Source organism: Ctenopharyngodon idella, chromosome 2, assembly GCF_019924925.1.
Source record: "Ctenopharyngodon idella isolate HZGC_01 chromosome 2, HZGC01, whole genome shotgun sequence".
In the NCBI taxonomy this organism is placed as follows: Eukaryota; Metazoa; Chordata; class Actinopteri; order Cypriniformes; family Xenocyprididae; genus Ctenopharyngodon; species Ctenopharyngodon idella.
In genome coordinates, this window is record NC_067221.1 from 37,127,201 (window position 1) to 37,148,298 (window position 21,098).

At 36.9% G+C, this 21,098-nt stretch overlaps 1 protein-coding gene across 1 annotated transcript; it reads left to right on the plus strand.

Annotated features, from left to right (window-relative positions):
- The first annotated feature begins 1,362 nt into the window (after positions 1 to 1,362).
- pitrm1 (pitrilysin metallopeptidase 1) lies at positions 1,363 to 20,367 on the plus strand. Its single transcript, XM_051871863.1, is given in 28 exon segments — positions 1,363 to 1,575; positions 1,816 to 1,912; positions 4,470 to 4,576; positions 4,691 to 4,842; positions 4,926 to 5,040; positions 5,120 to 5,216; positions 6,704 to 6,864; positions 6,948 to 7,074; positions 7,176 to 7,264; positions 10,266 to 10,287; positions 10,289 to 10,395; positions 10,479 to 10,592; positions 10,762 to 10,858; positions 11,417 to 11,551; positions 12,683 to 12,821; positions 12,900 to 13,016; positions 13,125 to 13,254; positions 14,531 to 14,651; positions 14,869 to 14,945; positions 15,036 to 15,201; positions 15,301 to 15,401; positions 15,757 to 15,877; positions 16,436 to 16,486; positions 16,569 to 16,681; positions 17,012 to 17,137; positions 18,947 to 19,092; positions 19,325 to 19,427; positions 19,890 to 20,367. Coding segments are annotated over 28 exon segments (3,072 nt in total). The 5' UTR covers positions 1,363 to 1,528; the 3' UTR covers positions 19,984 to 20,367.
- The last annotated feature ends 731 nt before the right edge of the window (positions 20,368 to 21,098 follow it).

Consider the following 21,098-nt stretch of genomic DNA (forward strand, 5'->3'; position numbering starts at 1 on the left):
ATTAGGGATGAAAGAGAGATCCTGTATCAGAGACAACAATAAAGATCCACAGGAGGACTGTGTGGAAACAGTAAACAGAGACTCTTCTGGAACATTGTGTACACCCAAATATGAAGCACTTTGTTCAATGTTACAATAAATGTTCAGTACTGCAAGTTCATGGGAGTGTTTTACAGACTTTTACCTCTACATGAACTTAAAACAGACATCAGTGAGATGAACAACATGCTCTACAGACCCACCCTCATACACAAAAACACTAGGGAAGAAAATTTCTTTCAAATACTCACTTAAATAAGACTGTCAGCAGATTTCAGTTGGTGGTGATATTAAAAATGTGTCACTGAATCATTCATTCAAGGTATTTGTTCAAAAAATGATTATTCATCCAGTAATGAAACAAGTGAAGACATTCAAACCTTTTTTTTTAAAGAAAAAAAAAAAAGTATTTTTTTTTAATAGACTGCAGCAATTAACACTTTGTCAGAGCCTCTAGCAAATTACACACTATTTTGTTTAGTTATCTATTCAGAATCATGGAAAAATCGTGATCTCTATTTAAAAAAAAAAAAAAAAAAAAATCGTGATTCTCAATTTATCCAGAATCTTGCAGCTCTATGATGATAATTCTTTGAAACCATGATAATTCTTTGTAAGGAAAACTCCCTCTTGCAACAACCTCATCATTTTAAAACTTTTTAAAATATTTAACCCTAATGGATAACTCCCTATATGTCCAAAAAGTTTATTTTGTAGCTCCCTCCTTTTCTAAGTACTTGACCCCTGTGTTTATGCAGCGTGACCCCTGTGTTTCCCTGTTTCTACTGACATCTGCTGGTCATTTTAGGAAGTGTTAATTGTCAAATAATTAAAAAAAAACAAAAAAAAAAACAAGCATCCTGCATTCCATTTCCTTTATCTTTAAAGTGTGTATAGTTATCCAAACCGTATTTTATAGCTTCAAATTTACATTTAATGTAGTTTTTTTTTTTTTTTTTTTTTTAAATATTTAACCCTAATGGATAACTCCCTATATGTCCAAAAAGTTTATTTTGTAGCTCCCTCCTTTTCTAAGTACTTGACCCCTGTGTTTATGCAGCGTGACCCCTGTGTTTCCCTGTTTCTACTGACATCTGCTGGTCATTTTAGGAAGTGTTAATTGTCAAATATTTAAAAAAAAAAAACAAGCATCCTGCATTCCATTTCCTTTATCTTTAAAGTGTGTATAGTTATCCAAACCGTATTTTATGGCATCAAATTTACATTTAATGTAGTTTTTTTTAATTATTGCCCATACTTTTATTTTGTAGAAACAGTGACTCTACGCTCTTCGTGTTGCAGCCAATGAAAGCAGCGTTGTTTGCGGTGTTCTAGTGCGCATGCGTTATGTACGGCATGCCATGGGACATGGAAGGACAGAGCTCAAATCGTAACGGAAACATGAATCTAGAAATTCACATATAATGCGTTTTAACTTTTAGCCCACAATCACATTAGTTATTAGAGACAGTGGATTTAAGCATCTAAAATGTTTCGTCAAAGTAAGACAGTCGTCACGAAGCTAAAAAATTTGTGGTGAGTAATACTACACATCACAGTTGAATTAAACTTCACTCCTGGTTTCAGACATATGCGCGATCTTATTTAGGCCGTTATTAATATATTAATCGTCGTTAATTTATTATTCAGGTCAGTGTAACTACTTGTCATCATGTTTATAGGTATAATTTTGACGTGTGTGATGTAATTAACTAAGAAATGCCCAGTCATGCTGATTAGTGTGATCTGTAAGTCTGATGAATGAGGGGTTTGTAGTTTGCAGGGTTCATGGAGGTCGAGAGGCAGCTCTGCTGTAGAAAGAGCACTGCAGTATACAGTGGGACAGAAGATCCACGGATTCACTGTTAAAGAGGTAAAGAAAGAGTAAACAAATCATGAAAATACATGTGATGCTGGTATTGTTTCTATTTCATCACATATAGTGAAGCAGGAGTTCTTAAACCTTCCCAGTCTGACATTCATTACAGTGTGAAAATGAAAACTAAAATCAATGTAATGCGCATCACTAGTGGCTTGCTTTAGTAAGTAAAGCCTTACATATGAAATAATAGTCAGAAACATCTATTTTGTTTTAAACAGAAAAAAATCATTGAATGTTTAGACAAAATATGAAAGAAAAATATAAAAGTTTGTGTGTATGTTTTAAATGATATTTGATACATAAGGCTTGTAATGTATGTCAATAAGATCTTTATTACAGTGTAGCAGACATAAAATGCATATACAGTATCTCACAGAAGTGAGTACACCCCTCACATTTTTGTAAATATTTCGTTATATCTTTTCATGTGACAACACTGAAGAAATGACACTTTGCTACAATGTAAAGTAGTGAGTGTACAGCTTGTATAACAGTGTAAATTTGCTGTCCCCTCAAAATAACTCAACACACAGCTATTAATGTCTAAACTGCTGGCCACAAAAGTGAGTACACCCCTAAGTGAAAATGTCCAAATTGGGCTCAAAGTGTCAATATTTTGTGTGGCCACCATTATTTTCCAGCACTGCCTTAACCCTCTTGGGCATGGAGTTCACCAGAGCTTCACAGGTTGCCACTGGAGTCCTCTTCCACTCCTCCATGACGACATCACAGAGCTGGTGGACGTTAGAGACCTTGCGCTCCTCCACCTTCCGTTTGAGGATGCCCCACAGATGCTCAATAGGGTTTAGGTACTCTCAGCTTCTTTAGCAAGGCAGTGGTCGTCTTGGAGGTGTGTTTGGGGTCGTTATGTTTGAATACTGCCCTGCGGCCCAGTCTCTGAAGGGAGGGGATCATGCTCTGCTTCAGTATGTCACAGTACATGTTGGCATTCATGGTTCCTCAATGAACTGTAGCTCCCCAGTGCCGGCAGCACTCCTGCAGCCCCAGATCATGACACCCCCACCACCATGCTTGACTGTAGGCAAGACACACTTGTCTTTGTACTCCTCACCTGGTTGCCGCCACACACGCTTGACACCATCTGAACCAAATAAGTTTATCTTGGTCTCATCAGACCACAGGACATGGTTCCAGTAATCCATGTCCTTAGTCTGCTTGTCTTCAGCAAACTGTTTGCAGGCTTTCTTGTGCATCATCTTTAGAAGAGGCTTCCTTCTGGGACGACAGCCATGCAGACCAATTTAATGCAGTGTGTGGCGTATGGTCTGAGCACTGACAGGCTGACCCCCCACCCCTTCAACCTCTGTAGCAATGCTGGCAGCACTCATACGTCTATTTCCCAGACACAACCTCTGGATATGACGCTGAGCACGTGCACTCAACTTCTTTGGTCGACCATGGCGAGGCCTGTTCTGAGTGGAACCTGTCCTGTTAAATCGCTGTATGGTCTTGGCCACCGTGCTGCAGCTCAGTTTCAGGGTCTTGGCAATCTTCTTATAGCCTACGCCGTCTTTATGTAGAGCAACAAGTCTTTTTTTCAGATCCTCAGAGAGTTCTTTGCCATGAGGTGCCATGTTGAACTTCCAGTGACCAGTATGAGAGAGTGAGAGCGATAACACCAAATTTAACACACCTGCTCCCCATTCACACCTGAGACCTTCTAACACTAACGAGTCACATGACACCGGGGAGAGAAAATGGCTGATTGGGCCCAATTTGGACATTTTTACTTAGGGTAGTACTCACTTTTGTGGCCAGCGGTTTAGACATTAACGGCTGTGTGTTGAGTTATTTTGAGGGGGCAGCAAATTTACACTGTTATACAAGCTGTACACTCACTACTTTACATTGTAGCAAAGTGTCATTTCTTCAGTGTTGTCACATGAAAAGATATAATAAAATATTTACAAAAATGTGAGGGGTGTACTCACTTCTGTGAGATACTGTAAATATCAGTTGTCACTCTGTTTTTCAGTAATGTCTTAGTAAGATGATATGTAAATGCTTAGTTTTATCAAAGCTCTGTAGTTTTAAAACATAATGCAGTTCAATACGATGATTGAGAGATGTACACGGAAAAAAAAACTCAAGCCTGATGGATCATATTTGATGCATATTAACATTATTTTTCTAAAATAAAAAAATAAAATAATAATAATGTATGGATAATCAAGCAAATCCAGTAAGTGTTCATCTTGATCACTAACAATATAAAAGCTATTCTTATGTTTATTTTATAAAACTTATTAAAGATTTCACTGTGTACAATGACCTGAAGGTGGATTATTTAAGAATTATACTAAAAGGCCTTTTAATTGCTAAAAGAAATTATCATGCTGATAATTTAGAGGCCTTATAAATTCATAAAATCAAATATGATACAGTAGGTTTTATAGGGTTAATTTTCTTCTTAGCTATTATGCTTTCAAATGTGATCAGTGATAGTCCACCAGACCGTCACAGCACTTCTGGACATTTTGTATGGATGTCAAAGTGACCTTGTGCTAACATCGACTGGGATTTCTAGGTTACAGCGGTGCCGGATTTGTTCCTAACGGCCGTTAAGCTCTCCCATGATGTCACAGGAGCTCAGTATCTGCATGCAGCCCGGGACGATTCCAACAACCTCTTCAGGTACAGTCTGCATCTGCTGGAGACTGATATGCTTTAAAACATCTGAGGATTTTCATTTGAAGCCCATTATATGCTCCATGATGTGCACATTCCTTTGTATGTATGTTATTATAGTGTGCAGTTTCGTACCACACCAATGGACAGCACCGGAGTTCCTCACATTCTCGAGCACACGGTCCTGTGTGGCTCTCAGCGCTTCCCCTGTAGAGACCCCTTCTTTAAGATGCTCAATCGCTCTCTCTCCACCTTTATGAATGCCTTCACAGGTACCTCCTGAAGTGGGTTTGTGTCCAAGTGAGTATATGTGTGTGTGATTTATCCCTCTGATTATGTCATTCTCTCTCTCCAGCGAGTGATTATACAATGTATCCGTTCTCAACCCAGAATGCCAAAGACTTCCAGAACCTTCTGTCAGTCTATCTGGATGCTGTTTTCTTCCCTTGTCTCAGAGAACTGGACTTCTGGTAAAGGCCTCAAATAGTGTAATTAATGGCACATAAATTGGTTTTGAAAAGGATTTCATGTTTGTTTGTTTTTTTTCAGGCAGGAGGGCTGGAGGCTGGAGCACGAGACCCCCACAGACCCCTCGAGTCGTCTGGTGTTCAAGGGTGTGGTGTTCAATGAGATGAAGGGAGTGTTTGTAAGGAAACTCCTTTATGCTCTTCTGATTTCAAAAAAATATATCGGTAATATGTATAGAGATGCATGCATGATATATCAGTAACCTCGTGCACTACTGTTAAAATATTTTGGGGTCAGTAAGATTTTAAGAATTTTTAAGGTATTAATTACCTTTTATTCAGCAAGGATGCTTTAAATTAATCAAAAGTGATAGTAAAGACATTTTATAATGCTACAAAAGATTTCTATTACAAACAAACGCTGCCCTTTTGAACTTTCTATTCATCAGAGAATCCTGAAAAAATGTTTTGCGGTTTCCACAAAAATATTAAGCAGCAGAACTGTTTTCAACATTGATAATATTAAGAGTTGTTTCTTGAGCAGCATATTAGAATGATTTCTGAAGGATCATGTGACACTGAAGACTGGAGTAATGATGCTGAAAATTCAGATTTGCATGGCAGGAATAAATTGATTACATTGTAAAATATATTTACGATATAATAAATAAAATAGTTATTTTAAATTGTAATAATGTTTCACAATATTGCTGTTTTACTGTATTTTTGATTGAATAAATGCAGCCTTGGTGAGCAGAAGAGACAAAAACATAAAAAAAAAAATCTAACTGACCCCAAACTTTGAAATGGTAGTGTAGGTAGCGGCCAATATTATGTTTTCTTTTTTCTTTTTCTTTTATTTAAAAAAAAAAAAAAAAAAAAAACCTACCAGAATACTTGCATATAAATGGCTGTCAAAACGATTAATCGTGGTTAATTGCATCTAACATAAAAGTTTGTATTTACGCAATATATATGCGATATGTGTCTGTGTGTATATATATATATATATATATATATATATATATATATATATATATATATATATATATATATATATATAGATATATATATATATATAGATATAGATATATATATATAGATATATATATATAATGTGTGTGTTAAATATTATGTTAACATAAACTTTTGATAGATGTGATTAATCAATTTGACAGCACCTTATATATATATATGTGTGTGTATATATATATATATATATATATATATAAAATGTATATGTGTGTGTGTATGTATGGTTTTAGTGTAATAAACAATTGTTTTCTTTTGCGTATTAAATTAGCATGTCACATTTTTGTCATCACATTTTAACTCAACTATTTTTATTATTAAGTGGTTTTAGGAGGTTTGTAAGGGCATTTTCAGAAATTTGGTTGTCACAAATATTGCAAAAATCTCTGTAGATTTGTAATATGAAGCATCATAGTGTAAAAATGAATATCTACATATGCCAATATAATCCCTAATAAGATGCATGATGCACACATCCATATACTGAATGTATCACTGCATCTGTCCATAATTACAAAAAGCATAGGAGTTGTAACTGCCGGACGTCAGATTTACATTTATTTTAGTTTCTTCTGATGTTATAATTATTTTAGACTAACAAATGCTTCTCTACTGTTGTATATGTTGTGTGTAGTCAGATAATGAGCGTATATACGCTCAGCACCTGCAGAATAAACTCCTGCCAGATCACACATACTCTGTTGTGTCTGGAGGGGAACCGCTGGCCATCCCTGACCTGACTTGGGAACAGCTCAGACACTTCCATGCCACACACTACCACCCCAGCAATGCACGGTACGAACATAAAAAACTCAGACTCTCTGAATGAATGTGTGTTAAAAGCAGACAATACTCATTGGCTTGCGTGTTTATTGCAGGTTTTTTACATATGGGGACTTACCGTTGGAGCAGCACCTACAGCAGATAGAGGAAGAGGCTCTGTCTAAATTTGAGAGAACAGAACCCAACACTGCGGTTCCTACCCAAATGTTCTGGGACAAACCCGTACGTTACGCAATACACACATGAGAAGGACCTGTAAAATGAGCTCATTCAGTCCAAATATTGCTTTTCGAGGTTTGTTCATGTTTTGTGTTTTTGTTCAGAGAGCAGATCATGTGACTTGCAGGCCTGATGCACTGGCTCCTGACCCCATGAAACAAAACACACTCTGCATGAGCTATCTGCTGGGAGAGTGAGTGGACAAATATTTACAGCATCTTTTTTCACTTGAATGTTTTGGTCATTTCTAGTGTTGTCACGATGGCAAAATTGCAGTACCAGTAAAAGTCCATGGTTCAAGTAGTTCATTATTAATGTTATTAATAATTATAAGTATACAATACATTAAAACATTAGCATGTAGCCTTCAAATATATGACGTAGGATGTATGACGTAGGTGTAGCATAAGCTCAAGTGAGAATTGACCAACGCGGAAGCGCGGAAGAACCCCAGTCATGAATTAGAAGTCTAAAACGAGAGGTTTTAAAGAAAAATGTCAAAGGATTTCAATATAAGAGAAGAGAAGCTACATTCTACATCAGGTCTCTCATGAATGCAATTATGGCCGTTGCCAAAAGCCAGTGATTTTAGTTTATGAAGTTTTAAATATGAATATTTTTCTTAAAAAAAAGATGCTTTTTAGAACTTCAAAAACTCAGGCACTATTCAATGCCATTACAAAGCTGGGAAGAGCCAAGATAGTATTTAATATAACTCTGATTATGTTCAGCGTTTACACCCAAGAAAGTGTATATACAAGAAAGTCATATACATCCAGCATGGCTTGAGGGGGAGTAAATTATTGGAAAATTTTCATTTTTGCGTCAACTATTCCTTTAAAGTTCCCCTATTATGCCATTTTAAAGGTTCCTAATTTTGTTTCGGAGGACTCCTATAATAGATTTACATGCATCAAAAGGTCAAAAAACACTTTTTCTCATAATATACATTGCAGCATCACCTTTTTTTCTCAGTTTCTGAGATTGGTTTGATAAAGTATGCAGCCTTTCTAAACCCCTCCTAAGCCTACTCGGCTCTTATTGGTCAGATGGCCCAGACTGTTGTGTTTGGTCAACCGCTTAGAGTATAATGTGTCAGAAACAAAATGTCCAATGCTATATCTGAATTTCAGCTCCGGATCTTTCTTAGCACTTGCTACACAGTGATACCAAATGGTGGCGTCAGTTTTACTGTATCAATTCTAGCCCAAGATTGAAAATGTCGACAACACGAACCAAACTCTTCCAGGCCTCAGCTACAACTACAGTGTTTGAGGGCGGTTATAAGCAGACGTTGTTCACAGGCAGCCAATGAAGGCTGTAGGCTGGCATTATGCAAATGTGTTATAAACCTACGCAGGTTTATGCAGGATGTAAGACTCGAATTACTGGCGTCTCGTTTTAGCAGTTGCAGACTTTTTACTTTCACAAACAGCTATTTTAGACACCACATGAAAGGTAATATCCGAAAAAGCATAATGGGGCACTTTAAAAAGATCAAATGAAAAATTACTAATAAAATGAAAAACAATGAAACACAATACAGGTAACAGAACAAGTGTCAGGCCTATTGAAATTAAACTGCAAGACTTAATGCACAGATCTATTATTTATTAATTTTCTTTAATTAAGATTTTTTTTTTTGTCCCATCAGTTGCTATGGTTATCAAAACATCAAACATCGCAATTTCAGATTCTGTCCTGCATTTTGATACAGTTTACACTCCTGAAATTTTGCAATGTGTACTTAGCAGCATGAAAAATAAAACTTATATTCAAATTATCAGTGGGTTATATATTTAAAGCATGCAAAGAGTAGTACCGGCAGGGTTGGGCAAAAATACATAAAAATGTATTTTAAAATAAAATACCAAATACCTTAATTTTAAGTGTATCAAAATAAACTACAAAATACAGCAGCCACACCATGTATCAAAATAAACTACTGTATTTTTGTATTTTAAAAATACTAAAAAATACTTTTACAAGGGAGCAGGAAATTTCTTCGCAAACCTTCCATCAGTTGGCCTATTTGATCTATCCCTTCACCACGCTGTGTCCATGTGCCACCTATCAATGACATCATACCAGCATTACCCTCGGTTTCTGGTTTTATTTTGTAGAAACCATGGAAACACCAAAGACGCGTTATATTCCTCATCTGTCTAATAAAACATATTATATGTAATATATTATGTTTTATTAGACAAGATGAGGAACTGTTTGGATTCATTCATCGACAGAAAACAAATCATGTTATATAGCTTCTTATTTAAATTTCGTTTTCTTTATTTACAGCGAGTACCATGTTTTACCATGACTAATATCGATCTAGCTTACTGCAGTGTGCAACAAGTGTCTCTTAGCAGCCGCCGAGTGAACGCAGAGTAGCATTATAACAACTTTCAACTCAAATATATCTAATATGATAAACAGCACTTCGTTACCCCACATACGCTAGACCGAAAAAAGCGGAAGCGGCGCCAGTGGCATAATAAAAACGTTCAACTCCACCATCACTCGGCCCTGCTCTGCTTCATACTACAGTAACGTTAATACTCTCATCCATAAACATGATTTCTGACGAGTCCCGTCCTGGCTGTAGACGTGAAGACAACACATCCCATGATTCCATGAAATCAAGGAAAAGCGACTGAATTAGCGACCTCTAGCGGCGAGAATTTACATATTGTGGCTTTAACAGATCAAATATTCACATATCCCTGTGATCTCCTAAATGAAGGTTAGTTTTAAAGTAACCCACAGTTTAATGTTTAACAGTTTGCAAATGACTCATAATTTAGTTACTTGGTGTTTGGTAACGAAGGGCCTACTTTGCATCAGCAACACTGACTTAATTCATAAGACCTGTATTCATAGCAACTAGTTTCTAACTAATTAATCATTTGATTGTTAATCATAAATATAGGGGGCTATACAAAGTATTTTACAGTAGTGTTTTGTATTTTTGTAGTTTTAAAATAAAGTATTTTGATACAAAATACAAAGCCATTTTCATCAACCCTATCAAATACAAATTACAAAATACTATTTTGTATTTGAAATACGTATCTGAAATACATGTATCATAAATACTGCCCATCCCAGAGTACCGGGACTTTTGACAGCACTTGTCATTTCATTTTTTACATTTGTAGTTTAACTCTCTAACCTCATGTCTGTGTGGTTTTCAGCATCACTGACACGTTTGAAGGCGTTCACTCTGAGCCTCCTCTCCTCTCTGATGATCTCTGGCCCAAACTCTCCCTTTTACAAAGCCCTGATCGAGCCCAAAATCGGTTCTGACTTCTCCTCTTCAGTGGGGTACGTTGTTTGGCAAGACTTTAAAATCAATTCCTCTTTCTGATCAGTGAGAGTGGAGCTTTATAAATGTGTGATTCACGCAGGTTTGACGGCAGCACTAGACAAGCGTCTTTCACCATCGGTCTTCAAGGCATAGCGGAGGCCGACACTGAGGAGGTCAAACACATCATTGCTCAAACCATCGATGACATCATTGCGTGAGTACAGATTGGCTGACTGTTTTATTGCCTTACTACAATAAAGAGTTTTAATTTAACTCAGTCTCCACTCAGTTTTGAGTTTGAGAGAATCTGAATTTGCTTGTGATGTTCACTTTGGATAAAAGCACCTGTTAAATGAATAAATGTAAATGAATTGCTGTTTCAGAACTGGTTTTGAAGAGGAGCAGATTGAAGCTCTGCTGCATAGAATCGAGATTCAGATGAAACATCAGTCCACCAGCTTTGGCCTAGCTCTCGCTTCAGTGAGTAGTACACATACTTTTGTGTTTACAAATGTGTACTTGTATTTTTTATTTTATTTTGCTACTTTTATTAAATGTTATAAAAATGAAAAAGAATGTTTTCTGTATAAGCAGCCTTGATTAACATGTTGGAACACACGCTCTTACCACTAAGCCATGGCTCTGACAACTTTTATTGTTCTTAAAGGGGCAGTTCACCAAAAAATGAAAATTATCCCATGATTAACCCTCCCTCAAGCCAGGTGTATATGACTATCTTCTTTCAGACAAACACAATCGGAGATATATTTAAAAATATCCTGGCTTTTCCGAGCTTTATAATGGTAGTGAATGCCACAATCAGTGTTTTGATGCCCAAAAAAAACTCCATCCATCCATTATAAATATAATCCATATGACTCCAGGGGTTTAATAAAGATCTTCCGAAGCGAAGCGATAGGTTTTTGTTAGAAAAATATCCATATTTAAAACTTTATTAGCTATAAAAACTGGCTTCCGACAGACAGCCTAAAATATATAACCTGCATGGCAGAAACACCCTCTCTCTCTATCTGTCAGTATATTGCATCCTGCTGGAATCATGATGGTGATCCGGTGCAGCTGTTGAAGATCAGTGAGAGTGTGTCCAGATTCCGACAGTGTTTGAAGGAGAACCCTCGCCACCTTCAGGACAAAGTCCAACACTACTTTAAGGTAATATTCTTTTCTTCAGTCATTCAGACTAATTATTCTGATGCAATGGTTGCTTTGTGCATCATATGCTATGCTAATTATATGTGTTTAAGCAGCAGCGTTGTTTTTGTTAATGAAAACTAAAATGAAATTAAAACAGCTGTATTAAAGATTGAATGCAAACATAATTGGAATAACTAAAACCAAAGTGAAGTATATTTTTATGGCCCCAAAGCTAACTAAAAGAAATTAAAAATGATCAAATAAATTTTTAGTTTTTGAATGACAAATTGCGCTATATAGCAATAACAACAGACAGCTGAGAGAAATTTAACACATTTAACAAAATGTATGCACATTTAAATAATATCAGTTTTATCATTAACTTTGGCAGCCCTAAAATGCTAAATCTAAAATTACTAAATATATTAAAATCCTACAACTAAACTAAAAACACTGAAAAAATGGACAAAAAAGATTGATACTGTAACTATGGTTGTGAAAAGTCTTTATCAAGTCAATACTGAAATTTTAAAAATGTGACATTACCAGCATTTCCCCCTAGCGTTTTGAGCACTGTTGAGCAGATTCTGACTAACTTAAACATCACTGATTGGCCATTGTGTTCACACGCTCAACAGATATGTCTAATTGACTACAATGATCAACGCTTCAAAAACATGTTCACCGAGCGCTTACACTGATACAGACGGGAGCGTTTGAAAGCAGGTGTCTATCAGCGCTCGTTTAATCGCTCGGTTTACAACATGTTTTTGAAACATTGATCATTGTAGCCAATTACAGATCTTTCTGTTGAGCATGTGAACACAATGGCCAATCAGAGGTGTTTAAGTTAGTTAGAATCCGCTCAAGAGTGCTCAAAATGATAGGTGAAAATGCTTTTTTTTTTTTTTTTTCAGTACCTACATGGTACCAAAGTACTGGTACTTTTGATAACCCTAACTATAACTAAATAGGACAAATAGAAAATATAAAGTAAAATTATTCATTCATCAAAATCAGTCATACTAGGGAGTGCTTTAGAATAACAGCATTTATAACAGGATGCTTGTTTCATGATTGCAGTTTTTTTCATGCATGTTTGTTGCATTAAGGTGCTTTAAAATATGTGTCTGGGTTTTTGTGTTTCAGAATAACACACATCGATTGACGCTTTCCATGAGTCCTGATGAGAGATTCTTGGAGAAACAGGCTGAAGCTGAGGAACAGAAACTACAGCAGAAGATACAGATCCTCAGCGATGCAGACCGCAAAGACATCTATGAGAAAGGTACGTTCACGAGACCAAGAAGGACGAGAATTATTACTCTCATTCTGTTGCAGAGATTAAACCATGTTGTTGTTTCAGGTTTGCAGCTGTTGGCTGCTCAGAGCACAACTCAAGACGCTTCCTGTCTGCCTGCATTAAAGGTGTCTGACATTGAGCCGATCATTCCCTACACACCTGTAGAGCTGGGTAGTGCAGGTAAAATGCACATGCATACATGTAACAAGCACATTCAAAGTTGAAATTATAGATGCAAAAGCCATTTACTGTATTTACTACATTTGCAATCTCTTTCTGTGTCTGTAGGTGGTGTGCCTGTTCAATACTGTGAGCAACCCACCAATGGCATGGTTTATTTCAGAGCCATGTGCAACCTCAACTCTCTCCCTGAAGACCTCAAGATCTACGTTCCTCTGTTCTGCAGCGTCATTACCAAGTATGAAACCCTTTGTGCTTTATCCCAGCTACATACTGCAACATAGAGTATACAGTATCCAAATACTATATATAAAGATCAAAAGTTTGAGGTCGGTAGGATTTTTTAAGGTTTTTCAGATAAGTCTTATGCTCACCAGTGCTGCATTTATTTGATCAAAAATCCAGTAACAAGTCTAATATTGTGAAATATTAAAATTTAAAGCAAGTTTTCTATTTGAAATATACTTTGTCACATGATCCTTCAGAAATCATTCTAATATGCTGATTTGCTGCTCAAAAACATTTCTTATTATCAATGTTAAAAGGGTTAGTTCACCCAAAAATGAAAATTCTGTCATTTATTACTCACCCTCATGCCGTTCCACACCTGTAAGACCTTCGTTCATCTTCAAAACACAAATTAAGATATTTTTCATAAAATCTGATGGCTCAGTGAGGCCTGCATTGACAGCAAGACAATTAATACTTTCAATGCCCAGAAAGCTACTAAAGACGTATTTAAAATAGTTCATGTTAGTACAGTGGTTCAACCTTAATGTTATGAAGCGACAAGAATACTTTTTGTGCGCCAAAAAAAAAAAAAAAAACGACTTTATGACAATATCTAGTGATGGGCGATTTCAAAACACTGCTTCATGAAGCTTTAGGAATCTTTTCTTTAGAATCAGTGGTTCGGAGCGCCAAAGTCATGTGATTTCAGTAAACAAGGCTTCGTTACGTGATAAGTGTTTCGAAATTTGAAAATCACTTCCATGTCGTGCAATAAAGCGTGCTATACTTTAGCTGCCTTCCATACTCAGCACAAACACTTGGATATATAATAGCGCACTTTTATCTAGGTTAACGTTAGAGCAAGCAGCCGTGTAAAGTTGCTACTACTTACATGTTTCAAATGATAAGCCATATTTGGGGTCGATGGATGATAGGCGAACGTTTGGATTTCCTGCCAGACATACTGTAATTATTACAAGGACCAGCCGTTAACCATCTGTCCTTCACGGACTGCGTGACTGCCACTTCCTATGGAGTTTTATTTTTTGTTTCTGGGACTAACTGACTAATAAAATCTTGGTTGACTAAGCCTCTTCTTGTTGACTAACGTTTAGTCAACTATTAGGGGGCAGCCCTACTTTGTCACTTTTGATCAGTTTAATGCATCCTTGCTGAATAAAAGTATTAATTTCTTTAAAAAAACAGAACAAATCTTGCTGACTCCAAACTTTTGAACAGCAGTGTAAGTAAATAACACTAATGTAATGATGATATAATCTTAGGTTGGGCAGTGGGGAGCTGAATTATCGTCAGCAGGCCCAGCGTATTGAGCTGAAGACTGGAGGCATGTCTGTATCGCCACAGATCATTCCAGACACTGATGATCTTGATCTGTACGAGCAGGTATCACTCTTTCCTCCTCATATATCATGTGAATTTATATAAATATGATGCTCTTTTGTTTACAAGTACATTGAGGTAAGCTCAGAACTGGTTGCCAGAAGGTTGTAGGTTTGAAACTACACATTTGTCTGGAGATTTTTTTGCTGATATTTGAACATGTTACTTGCATTGGAATGAGTGTGCAATCTATGCTAATGTCTTTATTTGTGTTTTTTAGGGTATAATCCTATCTTCTTCCTGTCTGGAACGGAATCTACCTGACATGTTTCAGCTGTGGAGTGACATATTTAACTGGTTAGTCTTGTTAAGAGACAGAAAAATTTATTTTTAAATCTCTGTGTGAGTATAATTATTTTAAACTGAATTTGTCGTGTATACCTCCAGCCCTCGTTTTGATGATGAGGAGCGTCTGCGTGTGCTGGTCATGATGTCAGCTCAAGAGCTGTCCAATGGCATTTCCTACTCCGGTCACATGTACGCGATGACACGGGCAGCTCGATCGCTCACACCTACAGCAGACCTGCAGGAGACCTTCGGTGGGATGGACCAGGTGAGTGATGATGAGACATGTTCCTGATGTTGTTCGCCAGCCTTTGAGGAATTCAAGAAAAATAAGTTGTTTCATAAATTTATGGTGTTTTAATTTTAGGTTAAATTTATGAAAAGAATCGCTGAGATGACTGATCTGACTTCAGTTTTGAGGAAACTTCCCCGGATAAAGAGACACCTTTTTAATCCTGAGAACATGAGGTAAACATCAGCCAGTAAATGACAATATATGTAGCATTATATATGCTAATGCAATAAGCCATTTTGTACTACAGTGATTTTACTATTTTAGGGAGTGTTTGGGGGTATTAACTGAGGTAAAATTGCGCATGGCCTCAATAGGCTGATTGCTTTTTTTAAAAGCAGTGACAGACACATTACGAAACACATTTAATTTAGGCAGATTACTAATAATATCCACATTAATAATTTCTTCTGTGAAATAGTGTATTTGCAGGGTGCGATTTGTTAATAAATGGAGGGATGTTTGAATGAAAAAGTCATCATTAAAGTGCTACAAATGCATTTAAATGTGATTATGATGTCATCGTTTCAGGTGTGCCGTGAATGCCACACCCCAGAATATGTCAGATGCAGCTGGGGAAGTGGAGAGGTTTATAGGTAATATAGCAGCCAACAGGAAAGATCGCAAACCTATTAGACCAACCATTGTGGAGGTGAGAAGCCATACTTTTCTTTTTAGAAGACACAAGTTTTCACAATTAATTAAGCTTATTAATGTTCCTGTAGCTTAAACAGTTAAGCATGGCACTAGCAATGGTTATGGGTTCAAATCCCAGAGAATGCATGAACTGATAAAAATGTATGCTTTAAATGCAATGCAAGTCACTTTGGGTAAAAGCATCTGCCAGATGCATAAATGTAATATAGTTGAGTGTAGCACTAGCAGCACCAAGGTTGTGGGTTCGATTCCCAGCGAATATGTGAACTGTTAAATGTATACTTAATACACTTAGTATACTTAATATATTTTTCCATAACAGCTTTATAGAGAATAGTGACTAGTGAAAAAGATAAAGATAACGGTTTTTAGCTATCCTTGAAATTTTTTACGTTGCAAAGACAGAGGGATGAACACTTCTAACACTTGCACTAATAAATAAGTGTTTTCCCCTCACAAAACTACATCAAAAAAGGATTCATTCATGTGTTGTGTTTAGATGAAGAGAAAATCTCACTGTTTTAATTGATTGTTTTTTTTAATCCCCTCATAGAAAGCATTAGACCCTAATGCTGGATCAGCTGTGAGCCGTAAACTCATCTCAGTAAGTGCATTTGTACAACATTACAGCAACATGCAGATTTCATCGGTAGCATTCTCACTGATCTCCCCCTCCATCCTACCAGGAGCCTCATTTTAAACCCTGTCAGATGAAGACATATTTCCAGCTTCCGTTTACTGTGAACTTTGTCAGTGAGTGTGTGCGCACAGTCCCATTCACACACGACGATTACGCCAGGTACAACAAACACACTCGTGCACTTTTGTAAAAAGATGGTCATTATGCTCACTTAGGGCTGCACTATTTGGGAGGAGAATCTAATCAAATTTTTTTTTTAAATGCTCCATGTTTGGTAGGGCTGTACAATTTGGTCAAAAATGTTGTGCTTCTATATGGCAACATGAATATAATAATAATAATAATAGTGCTTCTCAGTGTATGCAGTGCATATATTGATTTAATTATTTAAATTTTTGATTTTATGATTAGACCGTCAAATCGCTGTTAAAGTTTTTTTCGATTAATCATGCACTTATTTATAGTTTGTCATCTGTGTGTCTCTCTCAGTCTGTGTATTTTAGGAAGGATGATGACTGCCAAGTTCCTCCATGGAGAGATCAGAGAAAAGGGTGGGGCTTATGGAGGCGGAGCTAGAATGGGAGGTGGCGGCCTATTCTCATTTTATTCCTATAGGTGTGTATGACACGTTTCATTAGACCTGACACAATGTGTTTTGTATGTTTGCTTTGTGTATATATATATATATATATATATATAAAATGTACAGTATCTCACAGAAGTGAGTACACCCCTCACATTTTTGTAAATATTTTATTATATCTTTTCATGTGACAACACTGAAGAAATGACACTTTGCTACAATGTAAAGTAGTGAGTGTACAGCTTGTATAACAGTGTAAATTTGCTGTCCCCTCAAAATAACTCAACACACAGCCATTAATGTCTAAACCGCTGGCCACAAAAGTGAGTACACCCCTAAGTGAAAATGTCCAAATTGGGCCCAAAGTGTCAATATTTTGTGTGGCCACCATTATTTTCCAGCACTGCCTTAACCCTCTTGGGCATGGAGTTCACCAGAGCTTCACAGGTTGCCACTGGAGTCCTCTTCCACTCCTCCATGACGACATCACAGAGCTGGTGGATGTTAGAGACCTTGCGCTCCTCCACCTTCCGTTTGAGGATGCCCCACAGATGCTCAATAGGGTTTAGGTACCCTCAGCTTCTTTAGCAAGGCAGTGGTCGTCTTGGAGGTGTGTTTGGGGTCGTTATCGTGTTGGAATACTGCCCTGCGGCCCAGTCTCTGAAGGGAGGGGATCATGCTCTGCTTCAGTATGTCAAAGTACATGTTGGCATTCATGGTTCCCTCAATGAACTGTAGCTCCCCAGTGCCAGCAGCACTCATGCAGCCCCAGACCATGACACCCCCACCACCATGCTTGACTGTAGGCAAGACACACTTGTCTTTGTACTCCTCACCTGGTTGCCGCCACACACGCTTGACACCATCTGAACCAAATAAGTTTATCTTGGTCTCATCAGACCACAGGACATGGTTCCAGTAATCCATGTCCTTAGTCTGCTTGTCTTCAGCAAACTGTTTGCGGGCTTTCTTGTGCATCATCTTTAGAAGAGGCTTCCTTTTGGGACGACAGCCATGCAGACCAATTTGATGCAGTGTGCGACGTATGGTCTGAGCACTGACAGGATGACTCCCCACTCCTTCAACCTCTGCAGCAATGCTGGCAGCACTCATACGTCTATTTCCCAAACACAACCTCTGGATATGACGCTGAGCACGTGCACTCAACTTCTTTGGTCGACCATGGCGAGGCCTGTTCTGAGTGGAACCTGTCCTGTTAAACCGCTGTATGGTCTTGGCCACCGTGCTGCAGCTCAGTTTCAGGGTCTTGGCAATCTTCTTATAGCCTACGCCATCTTTATGTAGAGCAACAATTCTTTTTTTCAGATCCTCAGAGAGTTCTTTGCCATGAGGTGCCATGTTGAACTTCCAGTGACCAGTATGAGAGAGTGAGAGCGATAACACCAAATTTAACACACCTGCTCCCCATTCACACCTGAGACCTTGTAACACTAACGAGTCACATGACACCGGGGAGAGAAAATGGCTGATTGGGCCCAATTTGGACATTTTTACTTAGTGGTGTACTCACTTTTGTGGCCAGCGGTTTAGACATTAATGGCTGTGTGTTGAGTTATTTTGAGGGGACAGCAAATTTACACTGTTATACAAGCTGTACACTCACTACTTTACGTTGTAGCAAAGTGTCATTTCTTCAGTGTTGTCACATGAAAAGATATAATAAAATATTTACAAAAATGTGAGGGGTGTACTCACTTCTGTAAGATACTGTGTGTATGTATGTGTGTGTGTATATATATACACATATGTATATGTATGTATGTATGTGCCAAGTGCGTGTTTATGTGCCAAGTTGTTTTATTATCTGGTTGTCATCTCAGAGATCCAAACTCCACCCAGACGTTATCGGCTTTCCGTGGCGGAGTAGAGTGGGCACGAGCAGGAAAGTTTACCCAGCAGGATATTGATGAGGCCAAGCTCTCAGTTTTCTCTGCCGTTGATGCACCTGTTGCTCCCTCAGATAAGGGTCAGTCATTTAAAGCACCTCTTGAATGATCTGATGAATGTGTTGCTGAATGTTTTAGTCTCTTACTCTGTCTGTGTAATTTAGCTGCAGTTCATGTTAATTTAGATGCTTGAATCTGTGGATATTTTGTGTGAATGTTCAAATGTGTAGGAATGTCTTTGTGTTTGCTGCTGAGTTTGTGTTTTTGTATATTTGCTTTCTGGTTCACAAGGACCTTATAATTGTGCTGCAGGTTTGGGGCGTTTTTTAAACGGCATTACAGATGAAATGAAGCAAAGATACAGAGAGAGACTGTTTGCTGTGACCGACAAAAACCTAATTGACGTCGCTGGCAGGTAACAAGACATTCATGAATGTACAGTAGTGGCCAAAAGTGATGTCCGGGAGGATGTTTGTTTTTAATGACCCTACAAGTTTGAGTAAACCAGCAAAATATGAGGAAAATATATTATAATATATAGTTTAAAATATTTTAAATATATACAAATGCATAGAATGCATTGGTTCTTTCTTGTTTTGCATGTGTTCATAATTTCTTTGCATGACAGCCTGACCAAAAATTATGTTCGCACAGTTTGCCATGTTTCATTGCGTTATCACAAACACTTAATTTAACTATTTGAATAAAGGGTGAAGATGTCAATTTTCTTAGCACTATAGTAATTATCTAATAAAATTAATATGAAATAAGAAATAAAATTAATAAAAAAAAATTATGCTTGAGTGATGGTGCGATACTTATATTTGTATAATATAATATTTACCTATTTTTAATATATTTTTATTTATTTTTACAGGTATCTGGGTATTGGCCAGCAGACATGTGGAGTGGCTATTTTAGGCCCAGAAAATGAAAGCATCGTAAAAGACCCTTCCTGGGTTGTCAAATAGACTTTTTCCTCTGTTCTTTTTATTAGGATGAAAGACACGCACACACTCCAGGATCACGCTCAAATGTTCTTCTGATTACAGGAGTCATCATGATGAACAGAAGTGCTCCTGAACAGTCAAGTGCTGAAAGTACCTGAATTAAAGTACCACTTATTAGACCAGCAAATCTACTTTTGTTTACACTGATGCACAGTGTTTATAGTAGATTCCAAGTTTTTATAGCAAGGTCAACAAAAACAGCTCATATGATTCTAAAAGTGTTGTAGTTTGAGTCTGAGATTTATAAAATAGAAAAAGATTATTTATGAGATATATAGAATTATAATAAATGTGACCATGTTTGACTAGAATGGAAAACTTTTTCTATTAAAAAATTTAAATCTTGTTTTCTTTCCTTCTTTAATCCTAAATCATTATCTTTAATCCTAAATCATTATCCATTTCTTATTAATTAATTAACCCTCTGGTGCTTTTTGGTCATTTTTGAACAAAATAATTTTCTTTTGTTTGTTTTTTTAGAATTTTTTACTTAGGCGGGATGGTACGAAACTTGGTAAAGGTTTTAGCACTTGTTGTGTGAACACATACACACACAAAAAATCATGGACATGACTTGAAAAGGTTAAATGGTCCTAAAAAAAAAAATAGTCACACTTGTGCTGTTCATGGTAAAAAAAAAAAATGACAGCATTGGAAATTAATGGGAGATTAATTTCATCTAGTGGAAACGTTTGGTACGTTTCAAAATCTTATTGAAAGCTCATTTTTTGAGATATCAACTTCAAATTTGGAACAAAACTTTAGATTTATGGCTTTGATTTTTCTCATGTTTTACTCTAAAACTATGTTTTAGAAAATATATATTTCAAAATAAATTTAAAAATAGTATTTTATGCATTTTTCATAATAGTAAAACTTCTATAACTTTTTTTAGTTTCACTTTTTTTTTTACTTTACACTTGGCATATTGTGGCAGTGAAAATTCTTTACAAAGAGACCGAACTTAAGTCTGTGCTCCAAAGCATTCAAGATGTACAACAGTTTAAGCTGGAAATTTCATTTTCAAGTCTATGCTTGAATAAATGGTAATAAATGGATCATAACTATTCCATAAA